Source organism: Exophiala spinifera, assembly GCF_000836115.1.
Source record: "Exophiala spinifera strain CBS 89968 unplaced genomic scaffold supercont1.6, whole genome shotgun sequence".
Lineage (NCBI taxonomy): Eukaryota > Fungi > Ascomycota > Eurotiomycetes > Chaetothyriales > Herpotrichiellaceae > Exophiala > Exophiala spinifera.
The window spans coordinates 1,959,896-1,982,037 of record NW_015622518.1 but is presented as its reverse complement, the minus strand read 5'-3'; the positions used below and the strand labels follow the sequence as shown (position 1 = coordinate 1,982,037).

The window sequence follows — 22,142 nt, the reverse complement described above, 5'->3', positions numbered from 1 at the left end:
TTTCTTAATTCTGGCACACTGAACAGGGGATGCGGACCTATTCACGCATGAGGCTGTTCGATAGCTCCAGACGTAATGGATAGATCAAGATCCACACCCTGAAAAGAAATGGTTCACCCGAGGTACCCCCAAAACCAGCTGCACTGGTAGCGTGGGTTTCGCTGTGTAGAGCATTTCGTGTATCGATCGACGACGGACCCAGATTCCTCCTAACTCCGACATATCTCGGAGACTATCCATAGGTCTGTTGTGACTAGCATACAGCACTATCGAACGCGTGTGTCAAGTATATAAGGTCGTAGCCAAAATCAATTCGAGTAGCATACACGCAACTGTAAGTCCATCTTTCAAGGCCTGGCACTCTGGAGCAAATCTCTCATCCTCAGCAAGCCTCTCCTCCTAGAGCATTGCATACCTCGGCAACTAGGTGCACCAGGTGCCTCCTGGTACTTTACTCGCTGAAAGCCTGAAGAAGACCCGCCTGCATCGGATACTTCACAATGTCCGACCTCGCAACCACCCTCCGTAGCACTGCAGAGCGATACATCTCGGCCTTCAAGACCCTGGACGCAGATCTCTTCGCATCTTTACAGTCACCAAAAGAGTACAAACACACTTTTGGTCCTGCTTCAGTCAATCCCCCTCCGCCACAAGACGGCGCTCGCTTCGCTCAGCACATCAGAGACCTTCAGGGAATCATGAAGGGGTTTCCCGTCCGTGCGCGGTCGACTTGGGTCAACGAAGCTCAGCGGCAGGTCATTTTCCATGCCACTAGCGAGACTTGGTTCCGGGACGAATACAAGGACTCTGACGATGCTGAGTGGCTGTATCATGGAGAGTACGTCTTTGTTCTGGACATGGATGAGACGGGCCAGAAGATCACAAAAGTGTTTGAGTTCTTAGATAGTAAGGGCACGGAGGAACTGAGAGGGTTGATGAAACGGGCACGGGCGAAGGAGGCAGAAGTCAAGGGTAAGGACGTGAGCAAGACGAGTTTCGAATAGCTGCCGTCTATCCATACCAGCGCAGCAACTGCAAGTCGTCTTTGTAGATGCGACTGTACGAGTTATCGGCTCTCCGAAGAATCAAACAAGAGATCACATACACACGGCTACATACGGCTCCATCGGAAATAGCATCCTTTTCTGCATGTCATTTCTGGAGCCTGATCCGGCGCTGTCGCGATCCCAGGGAGTGTACGAGTTACCATAGGATCAAATGGCGTTCTCGCCGGCCTTTATAAAGACTCCTTAGGCTTGTGACTAAGATGGAGCATCTTCGATTGGTTCCGGTCTTCCGGCGTGTCGCGGTCTGCCGCAGAGCCTGGTGTCAGCCGGGGGGAACCCCAGCACTCCCTGCACTCGCCTGCGGGCGAGGGAGAAGACAAGGAGAAGAGCTTCCGAGGTAAGGCTGCCAAGGCGCTAACTCCGTTGGTCACTAGCGCTGCTCTAGCCCTGTCGAAGGCCAATGGGCAGAGTCTGCTGGGCGAACGAAGGCGGGAGACTATCATCTTAGCGATGGCCCTGCGCGTCTTTTCTCCCACTAAACTTCGTGCAAATTACTACTAAACTGTCCGTCATCTCTTGTCCACTGTTCCGAGTATTGTATCATCTGTCCGAGCCCTCACACCGGGCGCCTGGCCTCGTCCATAGACCACTCGTCTTCACCATGGCCAAATAGCCTGCCTGACTCTCGCACTTCCTACGGCGACCTTGGCTCGTTGACCTCGATCCTGACCTCGACGCCACTTGTCGCTCGCCTGGACCATGGCCACGGCAACCCGGCGGCCGTCAACCGGTCACGGCTCGGGCGACTACTCCGAAGAACCCAGCTTCGAAACTAACGCAGACGGCAGAATTGAGATGTCCCAGGAAGAGATAGATGCCATCATCAGGAATAAGAGAAAGGTCAGGGACCCAAAGGCATGTTATGCATGCCATCGGCGCAAGGTCAAGTGTGATAGGAACCTTCCTTGCGATTCTTGCATCAAAAGAGACCACCCCGAGCTATGTTCCTACGAGCGACCGACGAAGAAGAGACGGATAGCGTTGCCAGGGGGTGTGGGACGTAACGAAGGGACACCGGTCGAAGGCCAGGATCTGGCCCGCCAATCCGGGCCCAACGTCACGGTGCCGCGAGAGCAGTGGGAACGCATGAACAGAGAGATCCAGAAGTTACGCACTCAGGTCAAGAGCGAGTCTATGACCCCCGAAGCACTGCATGGCGAGGCGGATGACCCCAGCGCACCAGGTTCCCACAGTCGTTCTGAGGAAGCCGAAAGAGAAGGCTATCACGCTCCAAGTAACCAGATGGGCACCATGCACGTGGGCTCTAGATCAGTACTTGCATATATGATGGCTCTGGGTAGGAGTCAGACGACACAAGACACTGCGCGGTCGCTGCTGGAAGAAAATATCTTGCCCAAGCTAGGTTTGGATAATGAGAGCGCCACCTACCCTTTTGTCGACCTATGGAGTACGGCTTCCAGCATGCAAGATGTGAGCGGTTTGTGTAAAGCGATTCCTGATGATGAACTGTGTCGAGAGTAAGCATGTCCGAGCAAACAACGTTGCCGATAACCACTGCTAACACTGTCCAGATTCTTCGTCGGTTATCGAGATGTATCGGGCACTCTGTATCCCGTTGTGCCTGATGCAGCCAGCTTTGAAGACACGCTATTGTTTATGCTGTCCAACAGGTCGCGCGCTCTCCGTGATAACCTAGAACTTGATCCGAACAAGCCGTACGGAGTTTCGCTGGCTTGGTTATCACTCGTCTTTGCGGTGTTCGCTTCGGGTGCTCAATGTTCAGACAGACCGGCCAAGGAGAGAGAATTGACTTCACAAGTTTACAGTGCGTCGTCGAATGCATACTTTGATCTGGTCTTGACTGACTGCTGCTAGTTTGTTGCTCATATCAGGCTCTGCGCATGGCCAACTTTCTCACCCACCCCTGTCTCGAGACGATCGAAGCGTCACTTATCATCGGGAATGTTCTGTCATACAACATGAACCCCGGTGTGGCATACATCTTCCTCGGAATGACACTGCGCATGTCGTTCTCCATCGGACTACAGATCAATTCCAATCACTTTACCGAGGCTGAGAAGTGGACTCGGCGACGAATTTGGTGGGCTCTTGCATGGCAGGACTCACATTTTGCTGTGAGCTATGACCGACCGACTTCGAGCGTCTTGTGCATTCCGGACATACCGTATGGGAAGTTCAGCTCACCAGGAGATCGGAGCTACGCCGAGAGCATGTTTGCCATAATCAGGCTCACGCAGCAGATTGTTCGGGAGCGTCTCCTTCACCCACGGGCCGTGATGACCTGGGAAACGATCCGAAAACATACCGAAGAGATTGCAAACATTGTTGCACAAGGTGCGGCTCATCTTCGCGATCGGAATGTATGCTATACGGTGACACAACATCTGGAACGCCTGGCTCTTAAACTTCACAGCTCCTATATTATCAGTGAACTCTGTCGACCGGCATTGAAGGAGTCAGCTTCCACGGACCCCACCGCCGTGTCCACTCCAACGCAATCTCCCGGTGGACGTCGTAAGACATCCCATTCTGCACCAAACACTCCGGGTTCAGATTCAGTCAACCGAGCGCAGTTCCGACGTGAATGTGTCCAGGCCCTGGAAGGAACCGTGGCTGCATATGTGGAGTTGCATAATACGTGCAAGTTCGCATCTCGGTCTTGGATCGGTATTCAACGTGCCATATCGGCAGCGTTCTTGCTGGGCACGCTCCCAGACACAGGCCAGGATGGTCACCGGTTGGCACTGTTGCGTGACCTTGAGCGAGTTGTTGCTCAACGCACCATGGAGGAATCGACATTCGATCTACAGCCTCAGGATCTGTCGGGGTCGGAACAACCGCCCCTTGCTGACTCTCCGCACTGGGTCCGCAGTATGGCCAAATCTTTGAATGCACTTGGCAAGCTAAACGCCGCTCTGAACGGGCCTAGACCAGCCGCGACCGTCAAATACCCCGTCGTTGCTTCAACCGCCAATGGAATTTCTGGATCGGGAAGCCTCTTCGCTACGAACCTGGGCAACACGGCCGTCAACAGCCCTCCACAGCCCAACAACACCCGGTATCCGAGCGTGACGTCGGGTCTGAAGCAGGAGCCGTATTCGCCCGCCCTGGCAAGCAGTGGGATTGTCGGCGTGGGAAACCCCAATCTGACCGTGGGACCCATCACCCCCGACAGCACTTCTTCGTCGAGCGATTGGACCGTCGGCAATCTACACGAACGAGCCGCCGAATATGTCCAGGCACCTTTGTGGGGAGACGGGGCGGCCATCGGGTCTTATTTTGGTGTCGACACTTGAGCGGCGGTTTCAGCGACTGCCTGGCTGGTCCTTGTGGTGGTCTCGGTTGTCGTCTGCCGATGGGATGGGGCTGGAGAGAAAGTTTCTCTGGACTATCTCACGTTTGACTACGGCTTAGGTATGTCAAGACGAGGCGCGCTGTCCGTCTGACAATGACTCTGACACTGGGGTGGGAATGAATGAAGAGTTACGAAACACAAACAATGTACAGCAGTCCCTGAGAGATTGTGTGAATGCCAATGCCGTTCTGATGCCAATGCATGCTGAACCTAGTATGCCTCTTAAGAATGAATGATCGGTAGGTAGTTGCTGGAAAGTTTGTTTATGTGAACGAAGAATGATTTTCTTTTCTCGTTTCTTTATTACATTTTTTTCTGGGTTTGTTTGAAATGCCTCTGAGCAATGCCGTATGAACCTTTTTACCTTCCTCGATTGACACTTTTTTCCTTCCTCGATTGACACTGCTCTACCAAGAGTTCAGAGTGACAAACCACGACGGCACGGCTACTGCTTCTTTCTCTCATGATCCAAACACCACATACTTCATCATGCCCAAGGCATTGCCCAGCAAGGTAAAGACGGTCCGTGGCGTGGGGTTCTCGAGGATAATGTCGGGAAACCTCTCCTCGACGAAGACGGCATGAAGGAGCTCAGGAGTCAGGATGCCACCGGTCTGCGCCGTGTTCATCACCCCCACGGCCTGGAGGACCCTCACGAACCACAGGTTCAGCGGCAGCCGGGGCGCTCCGGCGGCGCGGCTCTCCTTGTCGCGGCGCTTGAAAGTGCGGGCGAGCGAGCGTAGCGTCACGGGTTTGCCGCCCCCGCCGGCGTCGTCGATCATGGCCTGCAACATCTCGGGCCGGAGCGTGTAGTTGTCGCCCTGGTGGAAGTCGAGGCGGGTGAAGGACGAGTCGTGCTCGATGACGTTATGCCGCCGCGTGTCGACGAGGTCGAAGGTCCCGTCGGGCCGCAGGAGAGGCGGGAGCGACGACACCAGCGACGCGGCCGCGAGCCAGTCCATGTGGAGCGCCGTTTGGAGAGCGTGTTGGACCTGGGCGAGCGTGATGTTTTTGCCGTCGCGGGGGCTGTTGGCGAATGTGGTCAGAACGGGCTCATACCTCAAAATGGTTCAAGAGATGCTGCCGACGCGGCGCAATGCAGGGCACAAACAAAGGAACGGGACCCAAAGGCGAAAAAAGTACTAGGTATTTTGCAAGGTCAGGTACGTACAGGTATCCTTGGTTGGCGAGGGCGTTCAACCCTGGACACGGACTGCGATGTTCAATGTCCCCCTTTTGGTAGCTGTGGTCGTCATTTGCAGGTGCAGATGATGCTTGGGATCTGGATTTCTTGTCGGCATAGCCGCCGGTGAACAATGTTTTGATAATGTTGGTCAAGGAGAGATACATTGTGAGCGAGGGTGGTGTCTACGTAGAAGGGGCGCCAGGAACTGAACGAAACTCGAAGAATGAAGCCCCCTTTTTTCTAAGGAGACGCAGTCAAGGCCCCAAGGTCACAAGGACGAGCTCATGGGAAGAATCGACAGAGATGGGCAAGACGAAAAGACTGACTTCGTTCTCGTCAAGCTGAGTTGGTGAGGGTGAGAAGATTCCTGGGTCCAGCATACAGAAAGCGCGCGGAAGGGCAGGAGGCTGCGGCAAGAAGCAGGAAAGCAAGAGGCGAACCCGAACTTCTGTGCACATGGTACTCACTCTGTGCTGTGCTTGCATGTTTTTCGAAACATCAGCAGGCCATCTGTCTGTGCAGCCAGCCACACCGCTTCCAGCTGATGGTCAGCATTTACTCGATACAGGGCGCACTGTGTTTCACGTAGCACAGGCTGGAAATGGGCAATGTTGGACCCCGCGAAATGCAAGCCATGCACAGCTCCGTACGGAGAACTGCAAAGGAAATGTTCTGGCCAGGGCATACTCCGTACTGCGTACGAGCGATTGGATTCAAAAGGAAGCGAGCGAGCGAGCTGAAAACGAGCTGATGGACGCGTGCAGGTCAGGCTGACTCTGACTGCCTCGTTGGCAATTTTGCCAGAACTAAATATCCGCCGTCTCTGGCAAAGCGTACTATAATCCTGCAGTAAGCGAACCAGTCAATCTCCTCATCACATCTTGGCGCATGATTCATTCGCAGCCGATCATAAAACTGTACCTTGTCTGCTTCATGTAAGCCCGGGGTGATGCAGGGTGCAGCGTGCAGGTGCAAGGGGGTCTGGAGGTTTCCTCTCATTGTGTAACCAGCAAGGGAGGTGCAGAGGGGCTGATGACTCTGATTGCCCGGCCACGATCAGGACCGGCGTGGAAGTTTGGTTGACTTGACACATACTCCGTAGCAATGCCAGGAGTTTGAACATACGGAACATGTGCTCCTGTTGATCCTCTTGTCATCGTCAGTATTGCCCATTAGAAAGAAGGTCCGTAACGCATTGCTGTACTTCTTTCTTCCCGCACAACGACTAAGGGCGTCGAAGATACAGACGAAGATACTCACATATTCATTCCCTGCACCAAACATCATCCGTCATGGACACACACATCAGACCTAGCTACAAGCCAGGCCTTACTGATCGGTTGCTGGTGGGCATATTTCACTTGATCAACAAGCTCATACCCTGGCACAAGCTGCCCGCGATCGTTGGCGCGCTGAACCTCGAAGCTTTGCGTGTCGAGCTCCGCGAGTACAACTTGCATGATGGATACCCGTCCGGCGTCTACCAAGGTACCCAGACCACCGATCCCATGACCGATGAGCGCTTCGAATATGCTCGCAATTCAGATGGAAAGTTCAATTCGACGGAGATGCCACGCATGGGATGTGCGTTCCAAAGATTTGGGCGGAATTTCCCTCGAGGATTGACCATCAAGCCAACAGAGGATGAACTGTGGACTCCAAACCCGAGGATGGTGAGTTTGACTTGAGGTTTTGATTCGTTTCCCTCGGCCGTACAAACTGACACTTGACCCAGCTGAGTGATCGTTTCATGGCACGTAAGACTTTCATCCCGGCAACAACGTTGAACTTGCTGGCGGCAGCTTGGATCCAATTTCAAACCCATGACTGGTTCTTTCATGAGAGCGTATGTTGGTCCTCGTCGGCACACGTCAAGTATGTTTCTGCTGGCTAATTCATGACAGAGCGACGAAAACTTCGACGTCCCTCTGCCCACGGGAGACAGTTGGCCACATGGCAAATTGCAATTCCCAAAAACAAAGCCAGATGAGGTTCTCAGTCAAACAGACATCGAGTGTCCTGGCTACAGAAACGAGAACACCGCGTGGTGGGACAGTTCTCAAATCTACGGGTCCAGTGAAGCCGCGACAAAGTCACTCAGAAACCTAAACAGTGATGGCAAGTTGACCCTGACCAAGGAAGGTCGCGTGGAATTTATCCCCCGTGACGCCGACGGCAACCCCTTGACCGGATTCAACAACAACTGGTGGATAGGGATGGAGATGCTGCACACCCTGTTCGCCCTCGAGCACAACACCATTTGTGACATGCTGCGCCGGGCATATCCCTCCTGGACAGGAGACCAGATCTTCGACAAAGCCCGACTTGTCAACTGTGCCCTCATGGCCAAGATCCATACCGTGGAGTGGACGCCTGCTATCCTCGCCCATCCCACCTTGAAGATTGCCATGAATGCCAACTGGTGGGGTCTCGTTGGCGAGTCCTTGACCAAAATGCTAGGTCGCATCTCGAAGACTAGCGAGGTCATCAGTGGCATCCCAGGCTCGGGAGTAGATCAGTTCGGAGTGCCGTACTCTCTGACAGAGGAATTTGTCTCTGTGTACAGAATGCACTCCCTCATCCCGGATACAATCGCCTTCTTCAACGCCAAAGATGGCGGACACACTTCGACTGTTCCTGTGGAGAATATGCTTTTCAAAGACGCCCAGACACCCCTGGACAACGGTTTATCTTTCGCTGATGCGTTTTATTCCTTCGGCATCAACTACCCCGGCGCCATTACGAACTCGAATTATCCGGATTTCCTGCGCAATCTGACCACACCAGACGGCGTACATCGCGACATGGGCACTGTGGACATTCTGCGCGACCGTGAGCGAGGTGTGCCTCGGTACAACCAGTTCCGTCGTCTGTTGCGCATGCCGGCTCCCAAGACATTCGAAGAACTTACTGGTGGCAACAAGGTTCTTGCGCAGGATCTCTCAGATGCGTACAACGGAGACATCGAGCTCGTTGACGCACTCGTCGGGTCTCATAGTGAGCCTATACCAGCAGGGTTTGGGTTCAGTGACACTGCCTTCCGTGTCTTCATTCTCATGGCAAGCCGACGCCTAAAGAGCGATCGATTCATCGCCGGACAGTGGAATGCAAAGACGTATACAAAGGAAGGTCTGGACTGGGTTCAGAACAACGGGATGAAAGACGTATTGTCAAGACACTTTCCGGAGTTGAGGGACGTCTTGAAGAGCAGCAAGAACCCGTTCGCGCCGTGGAGCAAATTGCCAAAGTCGACGGTGTATGATGGCATCGAAACCAATGAGCCAAAGAAGTGAGCGGTTGCGTTCTCAGGGATGGATATGCAACCGAGAGATGTGCGATGATACCTAGCGATTAGAGGAGATCAAAAAGTAGCTTACCACGTCAACATGACTTACCCAGTCAATAATGATGATGACGCATGCTTTGTACCTGCTACAATAGCTCCTTTCTTGTTGTGGATTTCAATCGTAGCATGTAACCATTATCGTCGGATGGGACTGATATCGAAGCTCAGGAAATGCTAGATATCGGCGTCTTTGGTCGACCGTACTGACTCCGGCAGACCATTCGAGCTTGACCCGAAAAACCCAAGCTTGGCAGGTCCAAGGCAACGGCTGGAGACGCGGCTCATTCGCGTAGAGACGGTGTCATGTAAAGTACCTGTAGTGCTTGCTTTCCTGCGATCATTTACAAAGAACACCTGGAAGACCTTCGGTCCATTCTTGAACAGCAACCCAGCAAGCTAGGTGTCTTTGAGCGCAACCCAACCCTTCCCCCATCGACTACTCCTAACGTAAAGCTTCGTTCCAATATGGCTTCCGGCTACGATCGTGCGCTTTCAGGTAGGTTGTTGAGGTCCTCGTATTGAAGACACAGGCTAACTTTCCGTAGTCTTCAGGTAATCCGTCCGCTTCCTTCCCCCCTGCTTCAACTGACCGATACAGTCCGGACGGCCACGTGTTTCAGGTCGAATATGCTCTGGAGGCAGTCAAGCGAGGAACATGCGCAGTGGGCGTCAAGGGCAAGGACATTGTGGTGCTGGGATGCGAGAAGAGATCAGCGATGAAGCTTCAAGATACCAGAATCACGCCTTCGAAGATCGGCCTCGTCGATACCCACGTCTGTCTGGCTTTCGCCGGTCTCAATGCCGACGCCCGGATATTGATCGACAAGGCACGACTAGAGGCTCAATCCCACAGACTGACGGTCGAGGATCCCGTCACGATCGAGTACATCACAAAGTACGTGGCGGGCGTGCAGCAAAGATACACCCAGAGCGGCGGTGTTAGACCTTTCGGGATCAGCACGTTGATCATCGGCTTCGACAAGGGTAGCAAAGAACCCAAACTGTACCAGACCGAGCCTTCTGGCATTTACTCTGCTTGGTAAGTGGTGATCCCGTGTGTATATATGGGATCGGATGGCCCTCTGTGGGCTGTCTGTCTGTGTTTGTGTGTATGTGCTAGTGTGCTAATCTGTGAGCAGGAAAGCAAATGCCATCGGACGATCGAGCAAGACGGTACGAGAGTTCCTCGAACGAAATCACAAGGACGACATGGACCGGGAAGCTACCATTTCGTTGACGGTCAAGTCTCTACTTGAAGTTGTCCAGACCGGCGCAAAGAACATCGAAATTGCCATCATGGCTCCTGGAAAGACCATTGAGATGTTGCCCTCGGAGCAGATTGAACAATACGTCAAGACGATCGAGGCTGAAAAGCAGGAAGAGCAGGCAAAGAAGAAGCCAGGAGGAAGAGCGGCAGCTTCAGGTCCTGGCACTTCGACTCTACCTACAAGGCCCGTCGGCGAGGGCGAAGGCTCAGGGGACACCTGATCATCCAGGTCACTTTGTAATTGTCCCTTTGCATGAGCGCCTGGAGTTCTGGTGATTAAAAAATTGAGAACCAATAAAGAAACCTTTGACCGAAGGCGAATGTTGTCTCTCTATTTGTTGCCGTGCGCTCTCCCTGCCTGTTACCTTTTGCATTTTAGAACGGCGGAAGGATTGTTCGTCCTCGATGTGCCGTGCAGTGTCGTGCCTCGTGAGGATGAGGCGGAATCCGTCGAATTCTACATTTCCCGTCTGCGACGAGCCTCGTCCACATCCACGTTCAAACATCAACCCAGCTTCTCCGCGGCTTCTCTGACGTCGAAAATGGTCCTTTGCTCTGGTTGTCGGACCCGTTCATCCTTGAGCATTCTGTGATCCTTGGGTCAGGGGGAGGGCCCAGTCCGGAGCGAAAGGGGAAAAAAACACTCCTTCTATGAAAATACACCATGGGCAACGTACCTTGCATCCATCCTCGTATCCTCGCTCTCGACCTTGAGTGCTGCCTTTGGCGTCACGGCGTCTATCACGAAATGATTGTCGCAATTCGGACAGTATTCGTCACTAGTGAGAAATTAGCACATGTACATATGAATCGAGGATACAGACGGATAGATACTGGTTCATGCTTCCGACTCGAGGGATAGCATGACTCATATCTTCGTGTGTGTGTGTGTGTGTGTGTGTGTACATACCTCTCATCCCAATCTTGGGTGTTTTTTCGAAACGCTTTACGGCACTTTTTGCATATGAATGTCTGTGTGGTGACGATGCGAATTTAGGCTGTTAGTCCAGCAGTTCTGACTTGACCCCCTTTTTGGCCCCAGAGACGACATCAGACAGGCCGCGGGATGAGGCGAGATGGAGACGGAGATGAAGAATTGAAGTTGGACGGTGCTCATAGCGGTATGTATACAGTACCATGTCAAAGGTTTGCAAGAGTGGATGAGATTCTTGCTCGGCGTGGCATTCTGCACAGTCAAACCACTTTTTACCTGTTGATGGTTTTGGCGGGTGGCGTCGTTAGTGAAGGGAAAAACGGTGGTGCACTGAACAACAAAGTAACAGCAAGGTACAGGTAGGTAGGTTTGTATTTTTTTTTCTTTCCTTGAAGATTTCCAAAAGTCCACTGTGCTGCCGTTGCTCCCCCCGAGGGGGAGGGGAGGCGGGAGGCAAGACAGACATGAGTAAAAAGGGTTCAGCAAATGTAAACTTACAGCATGGACTCCTTATCGAGACTTGGGCGTTTAGGACGTGTTTGCTGGTCGAGAATGTGGACGTTAGTCAGTGGTTCTGGGTCTTTCTTTTGTAATGTAATGGGTGCGTAGCGTAGACATGGCTGGCGAGCGAGCGCGTTGTGACAAAAGAAGACAAAACGAGGCTTCTTGTCAGGGGGTTGTGGCTGTCTGGTAGAAAAAGAGTGGCCTTACCACATCGTTTGGGTGTCGGTCGACTGTTTGAGGACGTCGTCGTGGCCGCAACTTGGATTCCTGGTCGTCAGTCACTTGGAAAAAGGTCAGAGGTATCAGGGGTGTCGATCGCATGTCAATAATTGAGATGATGTTCCACACAGTGTTCCTCGACATGCGCGTAGGAAAATACGAGTCATTACGCCGGTCAGGTGATCGGAATCCAAGTCATGAAGATTGTATGGCTACACTACACCAGAGTAACAGCCTCGAGGGATAATGAAAGGATTTGTGCAGTTTCGTTCCACCTGGCTCTCAATCCTCATCCTGATCCTTGCACTTGCTACTACACAACATCGTCGAGCCTTTGATCACACGGATGAAGATGATCGTCGCATGGCTACAGGCTTGCAAAGTCGAGATATCACCACCACAGAACCGAGTCAGAAGCTGGGAAACCCATCACCAAAGGTCACCAGTCCTCCTTCCTCGATTTGGATGAAGCCATTCCATAGCACTCTTGAGGTTGACCCAGCCCAGAAATGGTCTTGAGAGTCCATATCCCACCTTCTCCTGCATCCATTCGGGCAACTCGCGGACCTTCTCAACCGGATTGATCAAGTACTGGTTTTCTTCCTGTCTCAGCCAGCCTCTCGTCATGAACGTGCTGTACACGAGTCGCTCTTCTGGATGGATCTCGCCGTTCTCGTCGGGCTGATCTGTCTTGTTAGCACTTCCGCCGTGGAAGCACCCACTCAAGACCATGAAGCCATCACCAGGTTCGAGTTCGGCATAGAAGGTTTGAGTTTCTTCTGGAGGCCCCGCGGCATAGTCCCACAGATGCGAGCCTGGAATGAACCTCGTGGCGCCATTCCGCTTGGTAGTCCTTTTACCTGCTACGAAGAACCCGACGCCTGCATCGCGACCTATCTCGTGTTTTGCCGCTGCAGGGTGATAGATGTGATGGATCGCGTCGTCACGGTGCAGTGCTTGATCCCGGGCCCCCGGGTTGATACTGAATACGATGGTGTTGTTTAGTTGTGGTCGAGAGACCGACAGTTCGTTCTTGTCGCCAATCTGTTGCGGTCAGTATCAAAGATCCGCCTTTGGAATCCACACAGCTCACCCAATTATGCTTCAGCGTGCTTGTTAGCAATGCATCTGTTACTCCCGTCCAGAGCGGATGACCAAAGATGCGGTCGGCAAAGGTTTTCGATTTCGTGACGAGCCCAAATGCCCTTCGAGTTTCTGCTGGGAAGAAATCTCCTACAGGTACATTCGTGTCAGGCAACCGAAGCTGCTTGTGATGAGACATCCAGAGATACCGAACATACCGTCGCCCCAAGCTGTGTCCTTTTCCAGCTCCGGCCGAATATCCCTTTCCAAGTTTGCCAACTCGTCTTGGCTCAGGACATTGCGGATGACCACCCCACCAGCAACTGTGATGGCGTCTACCAAGTCTTCCACTGTAGCACTCGCAGCATCAAAGATCTTGACCTCGGGCAGTGGCGAGGCCGGAGATTTGAGCTCATCAGCCTCCTTACGACTATCTGTGCTGTCAATCGTCTTCGCTACAGGAACGGCGATTTCGACGGCCGAGGGTGCCATTCTGAAGTGGAACAAGCAAATGAACAACGATATACTCTTTGGGCACAAAAAATCGTGGAATTGCAGCAACGACTGTTCAGAATGTGGTGTCAACTGGATGACTTTGTCCTTTTCATTATATACTTCTCCGACCCCAAAGGCACGATAGATGTTCCAAATGACGGACAGGGGAATCTCTCCTGCCCGATTTGGAGATGCCTCGTTCCCAGACTGATAAAGTACGTGGGTGACCCCGCCACCACAACGGAAACACTCCAATTACCAGGTACTTATCAACGCAACAATGAATAAAATCAACGAGCGGAGCAACGGGACTATTATGGCAAGAGAAAATGCAGGCGTATTAATTCCTGTCGGGTGTGGGGAAGAGCGGGTTAATCAACCAGGGACTCAGTAGGCCAAGGTGATGCGAGAGGACAACCCGCTACTACATTTCTTGGTGAATAGGGACTGGTCGGACTTTGTCGAAACTGGAATGAGAGACCTGGGACCTTGCAACACGTCAACGACTTCTCCGCCTGACCACATCAGTTCGTCTTCCGGAACCTCAAGCATCGTGATTCGGACATACCGGGCGATATAGCCATTTTGGCCTGACAGCGAAGTTTTCTCGGAATGCATTTCATTTCAGGGGCTTCTCCCTATCTACGGACTGTTCATGTCTTCTCTGCCCAAAAAGAACACAGGGACCAGTTTGCGCAGTCTAATTCTTGATGAAAGTTCCTCTCTTGCTCAACGATCTCCTGCACTCAAACCTTCGAACCATGCGAAGTGCGACGACCAACTTCATTCACTTCCATCGATCCCTTGGCCCCGACAGATACGGCTTTCTCTGCCATCAGTTCCTTCTCATGTTCCCGTTCGATCTGCTCCTCGCCAACGAACCCCTCGAGTCGTGCTCGGTCTTCCCATTTGTGAGGAACAATCACATTGTCTTCCAAGAAATAGTTGGTTGGCTTCACCTGAGTCCAGATGATGATCAGGAGGAAACCCAGACCGATGGCGTACAATGTAAATTGCACGATCAATTGGTCGAGGTAAGAAACATTCTTGGAGTCTAGCACAAAGGAAATGCACATTCCCAGTGCTGTCGTTCCCTTAAAAAGTCTGTACGGTTTGCGTCAGCACAGGTCCACCACGTTGGTGTGAACTTGAGGATAATGTGTTACTTACCCGCTAAGTCTTGAGCAGATCTGTGGGTCATTTGAAAGTGCCCCAATTGTCCACTGGACGCAGATCTGATAAGTAGCATAGATGATGCCTAGCTCAGTCGTCAGGAGGCGTCAGCAAACCGGGATGTGACCATACCTTCTAGCAGATAAAGAACAAAGCCAGCCCCAAAGGCACTATCGGACCAGTCAACACCTGGCGGTGTATTCTTCTGTCTGTTGACATCGTTCTTGACGATCCAGGCGGCCAGGCCGGCATTCGTGGCAAGACACAGAGCGCCCATAATACAGGTTCCGACCATACCACGAACACGCCGAGATTTGATACGGTTAGTGTCCATGACAAAAGCCAGCATAAGAGGACATGGCATCATGATAAACTGGAAGAGAACATTATTGAGCGACCGTGTTCTCAGGTTGAAGTAGTAAGCGTTGATGCTGGAAAGAAGGGCCTGTGGCTTGTTAAATGTTGTGCCGGTGAAGGTAAGTACTTTTACTCACCAAGTTCATTTCTGCCACAAAGATGGCAGGGATCAGCATCAATATCCGCCAGTCTGTGAATAGATCGATGAGACCCCGGATTTCTTCCATGACATTGGGATCTTTGAAGATGGCAATATGTGTTCCGTCATCTCGCACCACTTTCTTTGGATCGATGATGAAAAAGAAGGCGATCAAAATAGCCATGCACATGATGACGATGCTGGACATTGAGAATCAGTAACCAGCTACCATGCAAGCACGAATATTTCTTACAAGACAGAATACACCGCATTCGAGACTCCGGTCGATTCAGTCTGGTGGAAGTTGACTCCAAAGGCGATCAAACTACCGACTGTACCTCCGAAGCTTGTAAAGACCCATTGCCAGGTGATGAACAGTGCTTTCTCATCCTCCTGGGCATACGCAAATTGAATAAAACCGCACGCAGTCCACAGGCAACCCGCAGTCACACCTAAAATGGCGCCTCCTAAATAGGGGAACCAATTATGGCCTTGACGATCGAAGTACCAAAGGCCCCCGACATACAGCGGATATCCAATTGCGCCAAACATCATGGTAATTTTGGGGCCACAGATATTCAGAATGGCCCCGCCAATCCAGCCAAAAAGACAGAAAAGACCGTAAAGTACTGCATTGGTGGTTGACGCAACCGTTTGGGAACTCGGACGACCTCCACCAGCACCGAGGCCGGTAAGAGCAAGATAGATGCCCGGCAAACAGAAAAGAATGCTAATCCCGCAGTCAGTATCGTTCCAAAACAACATGGTGATGAGGATGAAACTCACGCTCCAACGACAAAGTTCTGATTGATGGGTCGATTGAGCCGGAACCGGCCCGTTCCCAATGAAGGCTCCATGAACTTCATAGCGGCGGTGACGGACTTGTTTGCAAAAGTTTAGTCTGAAGTGCTTCGACGCCTGTGTTGGCAGGTAGAGAGTGATTTGGTTACCAACGTGGGAAGAGATTGATCTAGACCGGCTTTATATGTGATCCAGTTGACAGAGGGTCTCCAGAGATACATACGATCTCACCGAGACTCCGCTCACTACCACTGCGCAAGTCGCAGGCTAATCATCTCGACCAGGTTCTGAAGGCAGTCATCCCTGCAGGGCCAATCCGAATAGCTGATGCGCGCTGTTATCATGGCTTTTCTGCGGGTCCGAGAGACGATCGTTGGCCGTCTAGTATCCCGTAGATAAGTTGGGATACAAAAGATCAACACACGTTTGAGCAGGAGTTCCGAGCATCTGTCCATCGACAGAGTACCCTCCTGCCCTCCCATTTTTTGGATGTGGGAGACGCAAGCATCAGGATGTCTGCCGCAATTACCCCACGGCATTGCGGTCGACGTCTCTACGTCTCAGCTTCCAACATAGAACGTCGTGGACACGCCTCTCAGACTCAGTCTTGCCAAGTACTCCGGGATATGATGATACCCTGAGTTCCGAGTTCCGTCGTGCGGAGAGGACGTCTAGCCAGGCTGAAGGGATGACCGCGTATCAAATCGTTGTTTAGCGACGCTCATCTGCATGAATCCATGGTCTGCGATAGTGAGTCCCGAAAACAGCAGGGGCCAGTGCCTATCCCTACATATTTCTATGCATGCGAGGACAGCGACACACCAACATAACTGAATGCATCCAGAAGGCAATAATACATCTCTCTTGCCTAATCAAGCCGTGAGCTTCTGCGGCAATAGTGGTCCACTTCAACGACGGATCTGCCAGGCCGCTTTCCTAGCAGGGTACTCCAGTATTCTTATCTCGATTCCTGGCATATGCATGCCACGGGCGGGCGATGATAAGGTATCAAAAGCTGTCCTCGGGATTGGGCGGCGACGCTATACTCCGTAACTACATGCTTCACGTTGAGATGCTGTTTGCTCGTGTTCAGCCACCAGGCCCGTTCCAGCCATATGCATCGGCATCAATTGATGAGAGTACTTATTGTGTCACTACCTGGGTTAAGCGAAAACTACCACGGTAGCAGTCGCAACAAGTTTACTCAGCTCGCGAGCAATTACGAATCCCTAGGAGATCGAGCCAATACCTCGTTGCATTGACAAGGTCGTTCCAGCCAGTACTTGTCTTGTCGACGGTGGTATCTTTGAAGCCCAACCACAATGGTTCTCGCACGTTGGGAAGAGCTTGCAAAATCTGCAAGAGATTTTCGAGACGAGACCCTGAGCAAGGTCGATCCACCATTCGATCCTCTCCCAGATCCTCTGCCATTGTCGTCTCAAGAATTGCCCAAGAAGTACCTGACTCCGAGAGAATATGAGCTTACTCAGGACTATGATGCTATTGAACTCCTCGAGATGCTGCGTGCTAAGAGAGTCACTTCTGAGGAATTGACTCGAGCGTTTCTACGCCGAGCAGCACTTGCACAATATGCCGTACGAGATCCAAGAGACTTCCAATTTTGGTATGCATATGTGCTGAGATACTTTCCAGGTCAATTGTGTTACGGAGCTAATGTGGGATGAGGCAATTGAGCGTGCCAAATATCTTGACTCGCTTCCTGAACCCATTGGTCCGCTTCATGGGCTTCCAATTTCAGTCAGTACGAGTCGTTTTCAGGGTCCATGCTCAGGGACCTCCACTGATGACTTTTGATGACTTTTTCAGATTAAAGAACACCACGGGCTCAGGGGGAAAACCTGTCACGCCTCGTACGTCGCTTGGGTTGGCGGCGATTCGCTCCCTAATTCGCTAAACGACTATTTATACAACGCTGGTTGTGTTTGGTATGTTCGAACAACGGGGCCACAGACGCTGATGTCGCTCGAATGCAACAATAACATATACGGTCGGACGGTCAACCCTTGGAACCGAAACCTGACTTGCGGTGGGAGCAGTGGCGGTGAAGGCGCGCTCGTAGGCTTTCGAGGAAGCATCTGGGTGAGTCCTCATGGCACAGCTAAGCCACCGAAGGGCTAACTTCACGACAGGGCCTTGGCGGAGACATTGGAGGATCAGTTCGTGCGCCAGCAAGCGATAACGGCATATATGGGTTTAAACCAACGTCTAGGCGACTCTCATTGCAGGGTATGAAAGCCGCCAATAACGGCAGGGAGTCTGTCATAGCCACCCCAGGTCCTCTCGCTCAATCTCGAGAAACCATTAACCTGTTCATGAAAGTCATCCTGGATAATGAACCCTGGCGCCATGATCCTTGGCTGACAGTCAAGCCATGGACGCCTGTCACGTTGACAAAACCGCTCAAGATAGCCATCGAATGGTCTGACGGCGTTGTCAAGCCACATCCCCCGACAATGAGAGCAATGAAGATGGTCGCTGATGCCTGCAAGACAGCGGGGATGGAGGTAGTGGACTGGGAGCCGTATCATCACGAAAGGGCTTGGGATATTGTATCCCGGCTGTACTTCCCAGACGGCGGCGAGGACACCTTGGCTCCGATCAAGGAATCCGGAGAGCCGATTCTCCCCCTCACCAAATTTATCATCCATGAGCAGGCTGGGGTGAAGAAACTTGATATTCACGAGTACTGGCATCTCTGTTCCGAGCGAGATGCCTATCGTAAGGAATACGCCGAACACTGGAACAAGACGGCAGAGCCTGGTCAAGAAGTCGACGTCATTCTAGCCCCTGTAACCCCTGGAGCCGCTCCTCTTCATGACACGGCACGATACTGGCCATACACGAGCCAATGGAACCTGCTTGACTATCCTGCCGTCGTCTTTCCGGTGACTAGTGTCGATGTCGACAAGGACAAGAAGGAAGAAGGTTACACGCCCATGAACGAGCAGGACAAGTACAACTACGAGCTGTACGATCCAGAGAAGTGGGTTGGAGCTCCGGTCAGCTTGTGCATCGTTGGAAGAAGACAGATGGACGAAAAGGTCATGGCAGCGCTGGAGGCGGTTGAGAAGGCAATGGGCCGCAAGTAGGATAGTGTTGGTATTGCGAAGTTTTAGAGGACGGCGCTGATATGGGTAATAGTGTATGAGTTATGCTTTTTGCGCAGTGTTATACAAGTTCTCAGAATCAATATCTCCCTCTCCCTCTCGCTATTGTTATCAGCGTCTCGTCGGCTCCAATCGGGCTCCTGCCGAGTTCCAGCGCCCGATAAGACCCCGCATCACGTGATCAGGACCCTTATCTGTTTTTCCGGTTATCAAAAAACGGTCCCCAACACTTGGTTCCTCCTCTACCGTCTACATCTCACTTCTTCTCGCAAACGGCATGCCTCAGATCCAGCGCAAATGTCGGTGACAGTCTGCACCTCCTCGGCACCAGGTCTGGCGACCCAGCGAAGAAACCTGGCTGGCAAACGAACAAATTCACTAGGCTGGGCCAAGGCTGACTGCCACACTTGTGCCGAAAAGGGCCGGACATGCGACCGTCGTCGCCCAAAGTGCAGCGCTTGTCTTGACGATGGCGGGACATGCGGCGGCTATATCCAAGCGCTGAATTGGGAGCGAGGAACTGTTCGACTGGGCAAATCGAAATTCAAGGCAGCCGCCTCAGTGACTCGGAGGGCTCCCTCCGAGGAGACTTCCTCGCCACAATCCCAGTCCCAGCCTCAACCAAAGCTACCTCAACCATCGGCCTTTGTATTCGTAGATCAGACGCACTCATCAGAGAAACCGAGGAAGAAGCCACGGAAGAATTCCAAGTCACGCATATCGATTCCGACCCCGCCTGACCGATCCGCGCGCTCATCCATCTCATCAAACTGGAGCTCTGTCAACCCGACATCTCCTTCGACCTCTTGGTCACTGACGAAGAGCACGACGCCACTTTCTGCAACATACGAGTCGCACGAGGTTTTGTTGCCTCTGTCTCCTAGACTGTCGCGACCACCAGTAGAAGATGCGTTAGCCTTCTACCACGCCCGGTTTTCCAAAACCACCCTCACCTGGGACGTGCCGGTCAACCCGTGGCAAGCAGCCCTCCCTCAAATCCACGATGAGGTGCCCTGCGTGCTCTACGCGGCAATTGCCCTTGCTCAACGTCAACAGGCGCATCTCTCTCACCAGGCCGAGGGCCTGGGTGTACTCAGTCTCAAGGCGAAAGCCCTCTCGATTTTTGCGACTCACTTCAACGACCTCTCCTTTGAATCAGCCATATCCACGACCTTGTTGCTGATAGCATTGGACTACGCCGAGTCCGGGGTGTCTAACTGGGCCATTCATCTCCGAGGAGCTCTCAACGTTCTCGAGTCAAGCGGAGGCATACGAGTGGCGGAGTCACGGCAGAACCTGCGAAGTCAGATCGCCATGTTACTCTGGTACGACGTCGCGGCGGCGATGCTGTCACGCTGTTCGCCAATCTTTCCTCGACGATACCTCGAGTCGTTGATGCTGTGGCAGCGCGAGACGGAGTGGAGCATGATCGGGCTCAACGGGCTTCCAGACGGGATGTTCCTCGACATGTACGATCTGGCCATGACGGCCGCACACCCCGATGCCATCTCGGCTGAAGTTATCACGGCCTTTGAAGCGAGGATCACAGGAGCTCTGGTTGGCGACGAGGAAAACAGTCTGCTCAATGCCATGTCACAGGTCTGGAAATTGGGACTGTTGCTGTATTGTCAACGCGTCTTGGTCCCTTTTGTCCATGACAATTACGATGTCAACTTCGGTTTCGATTTCGATTCATCCACGACAAAGTCTGCTTTTACTACAATCGACCCAGACTCGTCATCGTCGTCATCGTCATCGTCATCGTCATCGCCGTTTCGTGTCACGGCTTCCTCAGATGATGGAGGCCCAAGACACCTCGCCATCGAGATTCTCAGCATCGTCGCCGAATTACCTCCAGACAGCAACTTTCAGAAACAATGTTTACTCCCCATCATACTAGCTGCCGTCGAAGTACCCAGCCGAGATCTACGGTATCGAAAAGTCGCCATCGACTACTGTGTGCGGTGGAAGGAGAGGACGGGAATCTGGATCTTCGACTCGGCCTTGGAGTTTATGAGTGGAGTGTGGTCGAGGAACGATTCCGAGGTCCAGGAGGTACAGATATTCCAAACGAGGAGGGAGGCTCTAAACTCTGGCCCGGGTGAGGACGACAACGACAACGACAACGATCATGATGACGACGACAACGACGACGACGACTATCACGTGCGAAATAGAAACCGAAACACGTCAGCGGGTATGGCTGTGCCTTGGACAGAGATATACCCAAGAGGAGTTGAATATGGGTTTTTGTTTGGTTGAAGATTTTTTTCTTTCTCTCTTCTCTCATCAGGTATGACCGTATGTATGATCGATATCGGGTAGAGAAATCTTTTGAGCGGAGGATCACGCCTTATCTAGCTAGAATATTGTCATGTATGTACCCTCCAGCAGTTCACTTCGGTGCAGTACGTGTATATCTGTATATCTGGGAAGGAGGGAGGATCTCTAGAACAGGTCTCCTCGACGAATTTTGAATTTTGAACGAGTCCTCGAGGCCATTCCCTCCCTCTACGGGTTTACTGCTACTACCCCCCGTATCGGCGGGCCAAAAGTATCGTACCGCGCTATTGAACAACTTTTGAAACCTAGATACGGAGAAAAAACCTCCCAACTTTGTTGAACTCCAAATACGACCTGCGACGACGAGAGTGTCGAACTCAATACGGAGGGGGGAGTTCGATCGACCACCTTTGAGACTTGACCGCCGCCGGCCCTCTGGGAAAACTCCTCGAGTCAACCCACCCTCCCGTCGACCTCGCTCGTTTATCTACAGCAGGCACGTTTTCGTTTTCATCTCCTCTTCTACAGGGCACAGGAGGATCAATGTCTGTCAAAAAAGTAAATGTGCATATTAGGAATCTCAAGAGCTATGAATACCACACTCAGCAAACAAAAGTGGATAGTAATAGACCGTGGTTGTCCAGGGCGTTGGAGACCCAAGGAAAAACAAGAGCACTCGCAATCAAAAAAAACTCAAGTCATCCTTGCAAAAAGAACAAAGAGATATCACTGCAACCCCCACGCTCGCCTGTCCAAATTCAAATCCAAGTACTAATGATAGCTTCATTCCCATGCAAACGCCTGCCTTCAAAATCAAGGCTTT

General features: G+C 52.3%; 9 protein-coding genes across 9 annotated transcripts; 6 read left to right on the top strand and 3 right to left on the bottom strand.

Moving 5' to 3' along the window:
* Nucleotides 1–500: 500 nt before the first annotated feature.
* PV08_08650 (uncharacterized protein) lies at nt 501–1,004 on the top strand (the record flags this gene model as incomplete). Its single annotated transcript, XM_016382975.1, has 1 exon — nt 501–1,004. The coding sequence occupies one exon, from the start codon at nt 501–503 to the stop codon at nt 1,002–1,004; it is 504 nt and encodes a 167-aa protein (XP_016233678.1).
* A 762-nt stretch (nt 1,005–1,766) lies between these two features.
* On the top strand, nt 1,767–4,345 carry PV08_08649 (uncharacterized protein; the record flags this gene model as incomplete). The annotated part of the gene is made up of 3 exons (XM_016382974.1): nt 1,767–2,545; nt 2,600–2,853; nt 2,904–4,345. 3 exons carry the CDS (start codon nt 1,767–1,769, stop codon nt 4,343–4,345), a joined length of 2,475 nt encoding a protein of 824 aa, XP_016233677.1.
* Nucleotides 4,346–4,865: 520 nt separating this feature from the next.
* On the bottom strand, nt 4,866–5,754 carry PV08_08648 (uncharacterized protein; the record flags this gene model as incomplete). Its single annotated transcript, XM_016382973.1, has 2 exons — nt 4,866–5,430; nt 5,576–5,754. 2 exons carry the CDS (start codon nt 5,752–5,754, stop codon nt 4,866–4,868), a joined length of 744 nt encoding a protein of 247 aa, XP_016233676.1.
* A 1,128-nt stretch (nt 5,755–6,882) lies between these two features.
* PV08_08647 (uncharacterized protein) lies at nt 6,883–8,883 on the top strand (the record flags this gene model as incomplete). The annotated part of the gene is made up of 3 exons (XM_016382972.1): nt 6,883–7,263; nt 7,326–7,436; nt 7,495–8,883. The coding sequence occupies 3 exons, from the start codon at nt 6,883–6,885 to the stop codon at nt 8,881–8,883; spliced, it is 1,881 nt and encodes a 626-aa protein (XP_016233675.1).
* A 518-nt stretch (nt 8,884–9,401) lies between these two features.
* On the top strand, nt 9,402–10,424 carry PV08_08646 (proteasome subunit alpha type-4; the record flags this gene model as incomplete). Its single annotated transcript, XM_016382971.1, has 3 exons — nt 9,402–9,432; nt 9,489–9,975; nt 10,076–10,424. 3 exons carry the CDS (start codon nt 9,402–9,404, stop codon nt 10,422–10,424), a joined length of 867 nt encoding a protein of 288 aa, XP_016233674.1.
* Nucleotides 10,425–10,708: 284 nt separating this feature from the next.
* On the bottom strand, nt 10,709–13,435 carry PV08_08645 (uncharacterized protein; the record flags this gene model as incomplete). The annotated part of the gene is made up of 5 exons (XM_016382970.1): nt 10,709–10,790; nt 10,881–10,982; nt 12,294–12,904; nt 12,954–13,093; nt 13,162–13,435. 5 exons carry the CDS (start codon nt 13,433–13,435, stop codon nt 10,709–10,711), a joined length of 1,209 nt encoding a protein of 402 aa, XP_016233673.1.
* A 749-nt stretch (nt 13,436–14,184) lies between these two features.
* Nucleotides 14,185–15,872, bottom strand: PV08_08644 (uncharacterized protein; the record flags this gene model as incomplete). The annotated part of the gene is made up of 5 exons (XM_016382969.1): nt 14,185–14,542; nt 14,609–14,696; nt 14,744–15,056; nt 15,106–15,307; nt 15,361–15,872. 5 exons carry the CDS (start codon nt 15,870–15,872, stop codon nt 14,185–14,187), a joined length of 1,473 nt encoding a protein of 490 aa, XP_016233672.1.
* Nucleotides 15,873–17,230: 1,358 nt separating this feature from the next.
* PV08_08643 (uncharacterized protein) lies at nt 17,231–19,018 on the top strand (the record flags this gene model as incomplete). Its single annotated transcript, XM_016382968.1, has 4 exons — nt 17,231–17,503; nt 17,562–17,666; nt 17,736–18,008; nt 18,059–19,018. 4 exons carry the CDS (start codon nt 17,231–17,233, stop codon nt 19,016–19,018), a joined length of 1,611 nt encoding a protein of 536 aa, XP_016233671.1.
* Nucleotides 19,019–19,333: 315 nt separating this feature from the next.
* On the top strand, nt 19,334–21,298 carry PV08_08642 (uncharacterized protein; the record flags this gene model as incomplete). Its single annotated transcript, XM_016382967.1, has 1 exon — nt 19,334–21,298. One exon carries the CDS (start codon nt 19,334–19,336, stop codon nt 21,296–21,298), a length of 1,965 nt encoding a protein of 654 aa, XP_016233670.1.
* Nucleotides 21,299–22,142: the final 844 nt, after the last annotated feature.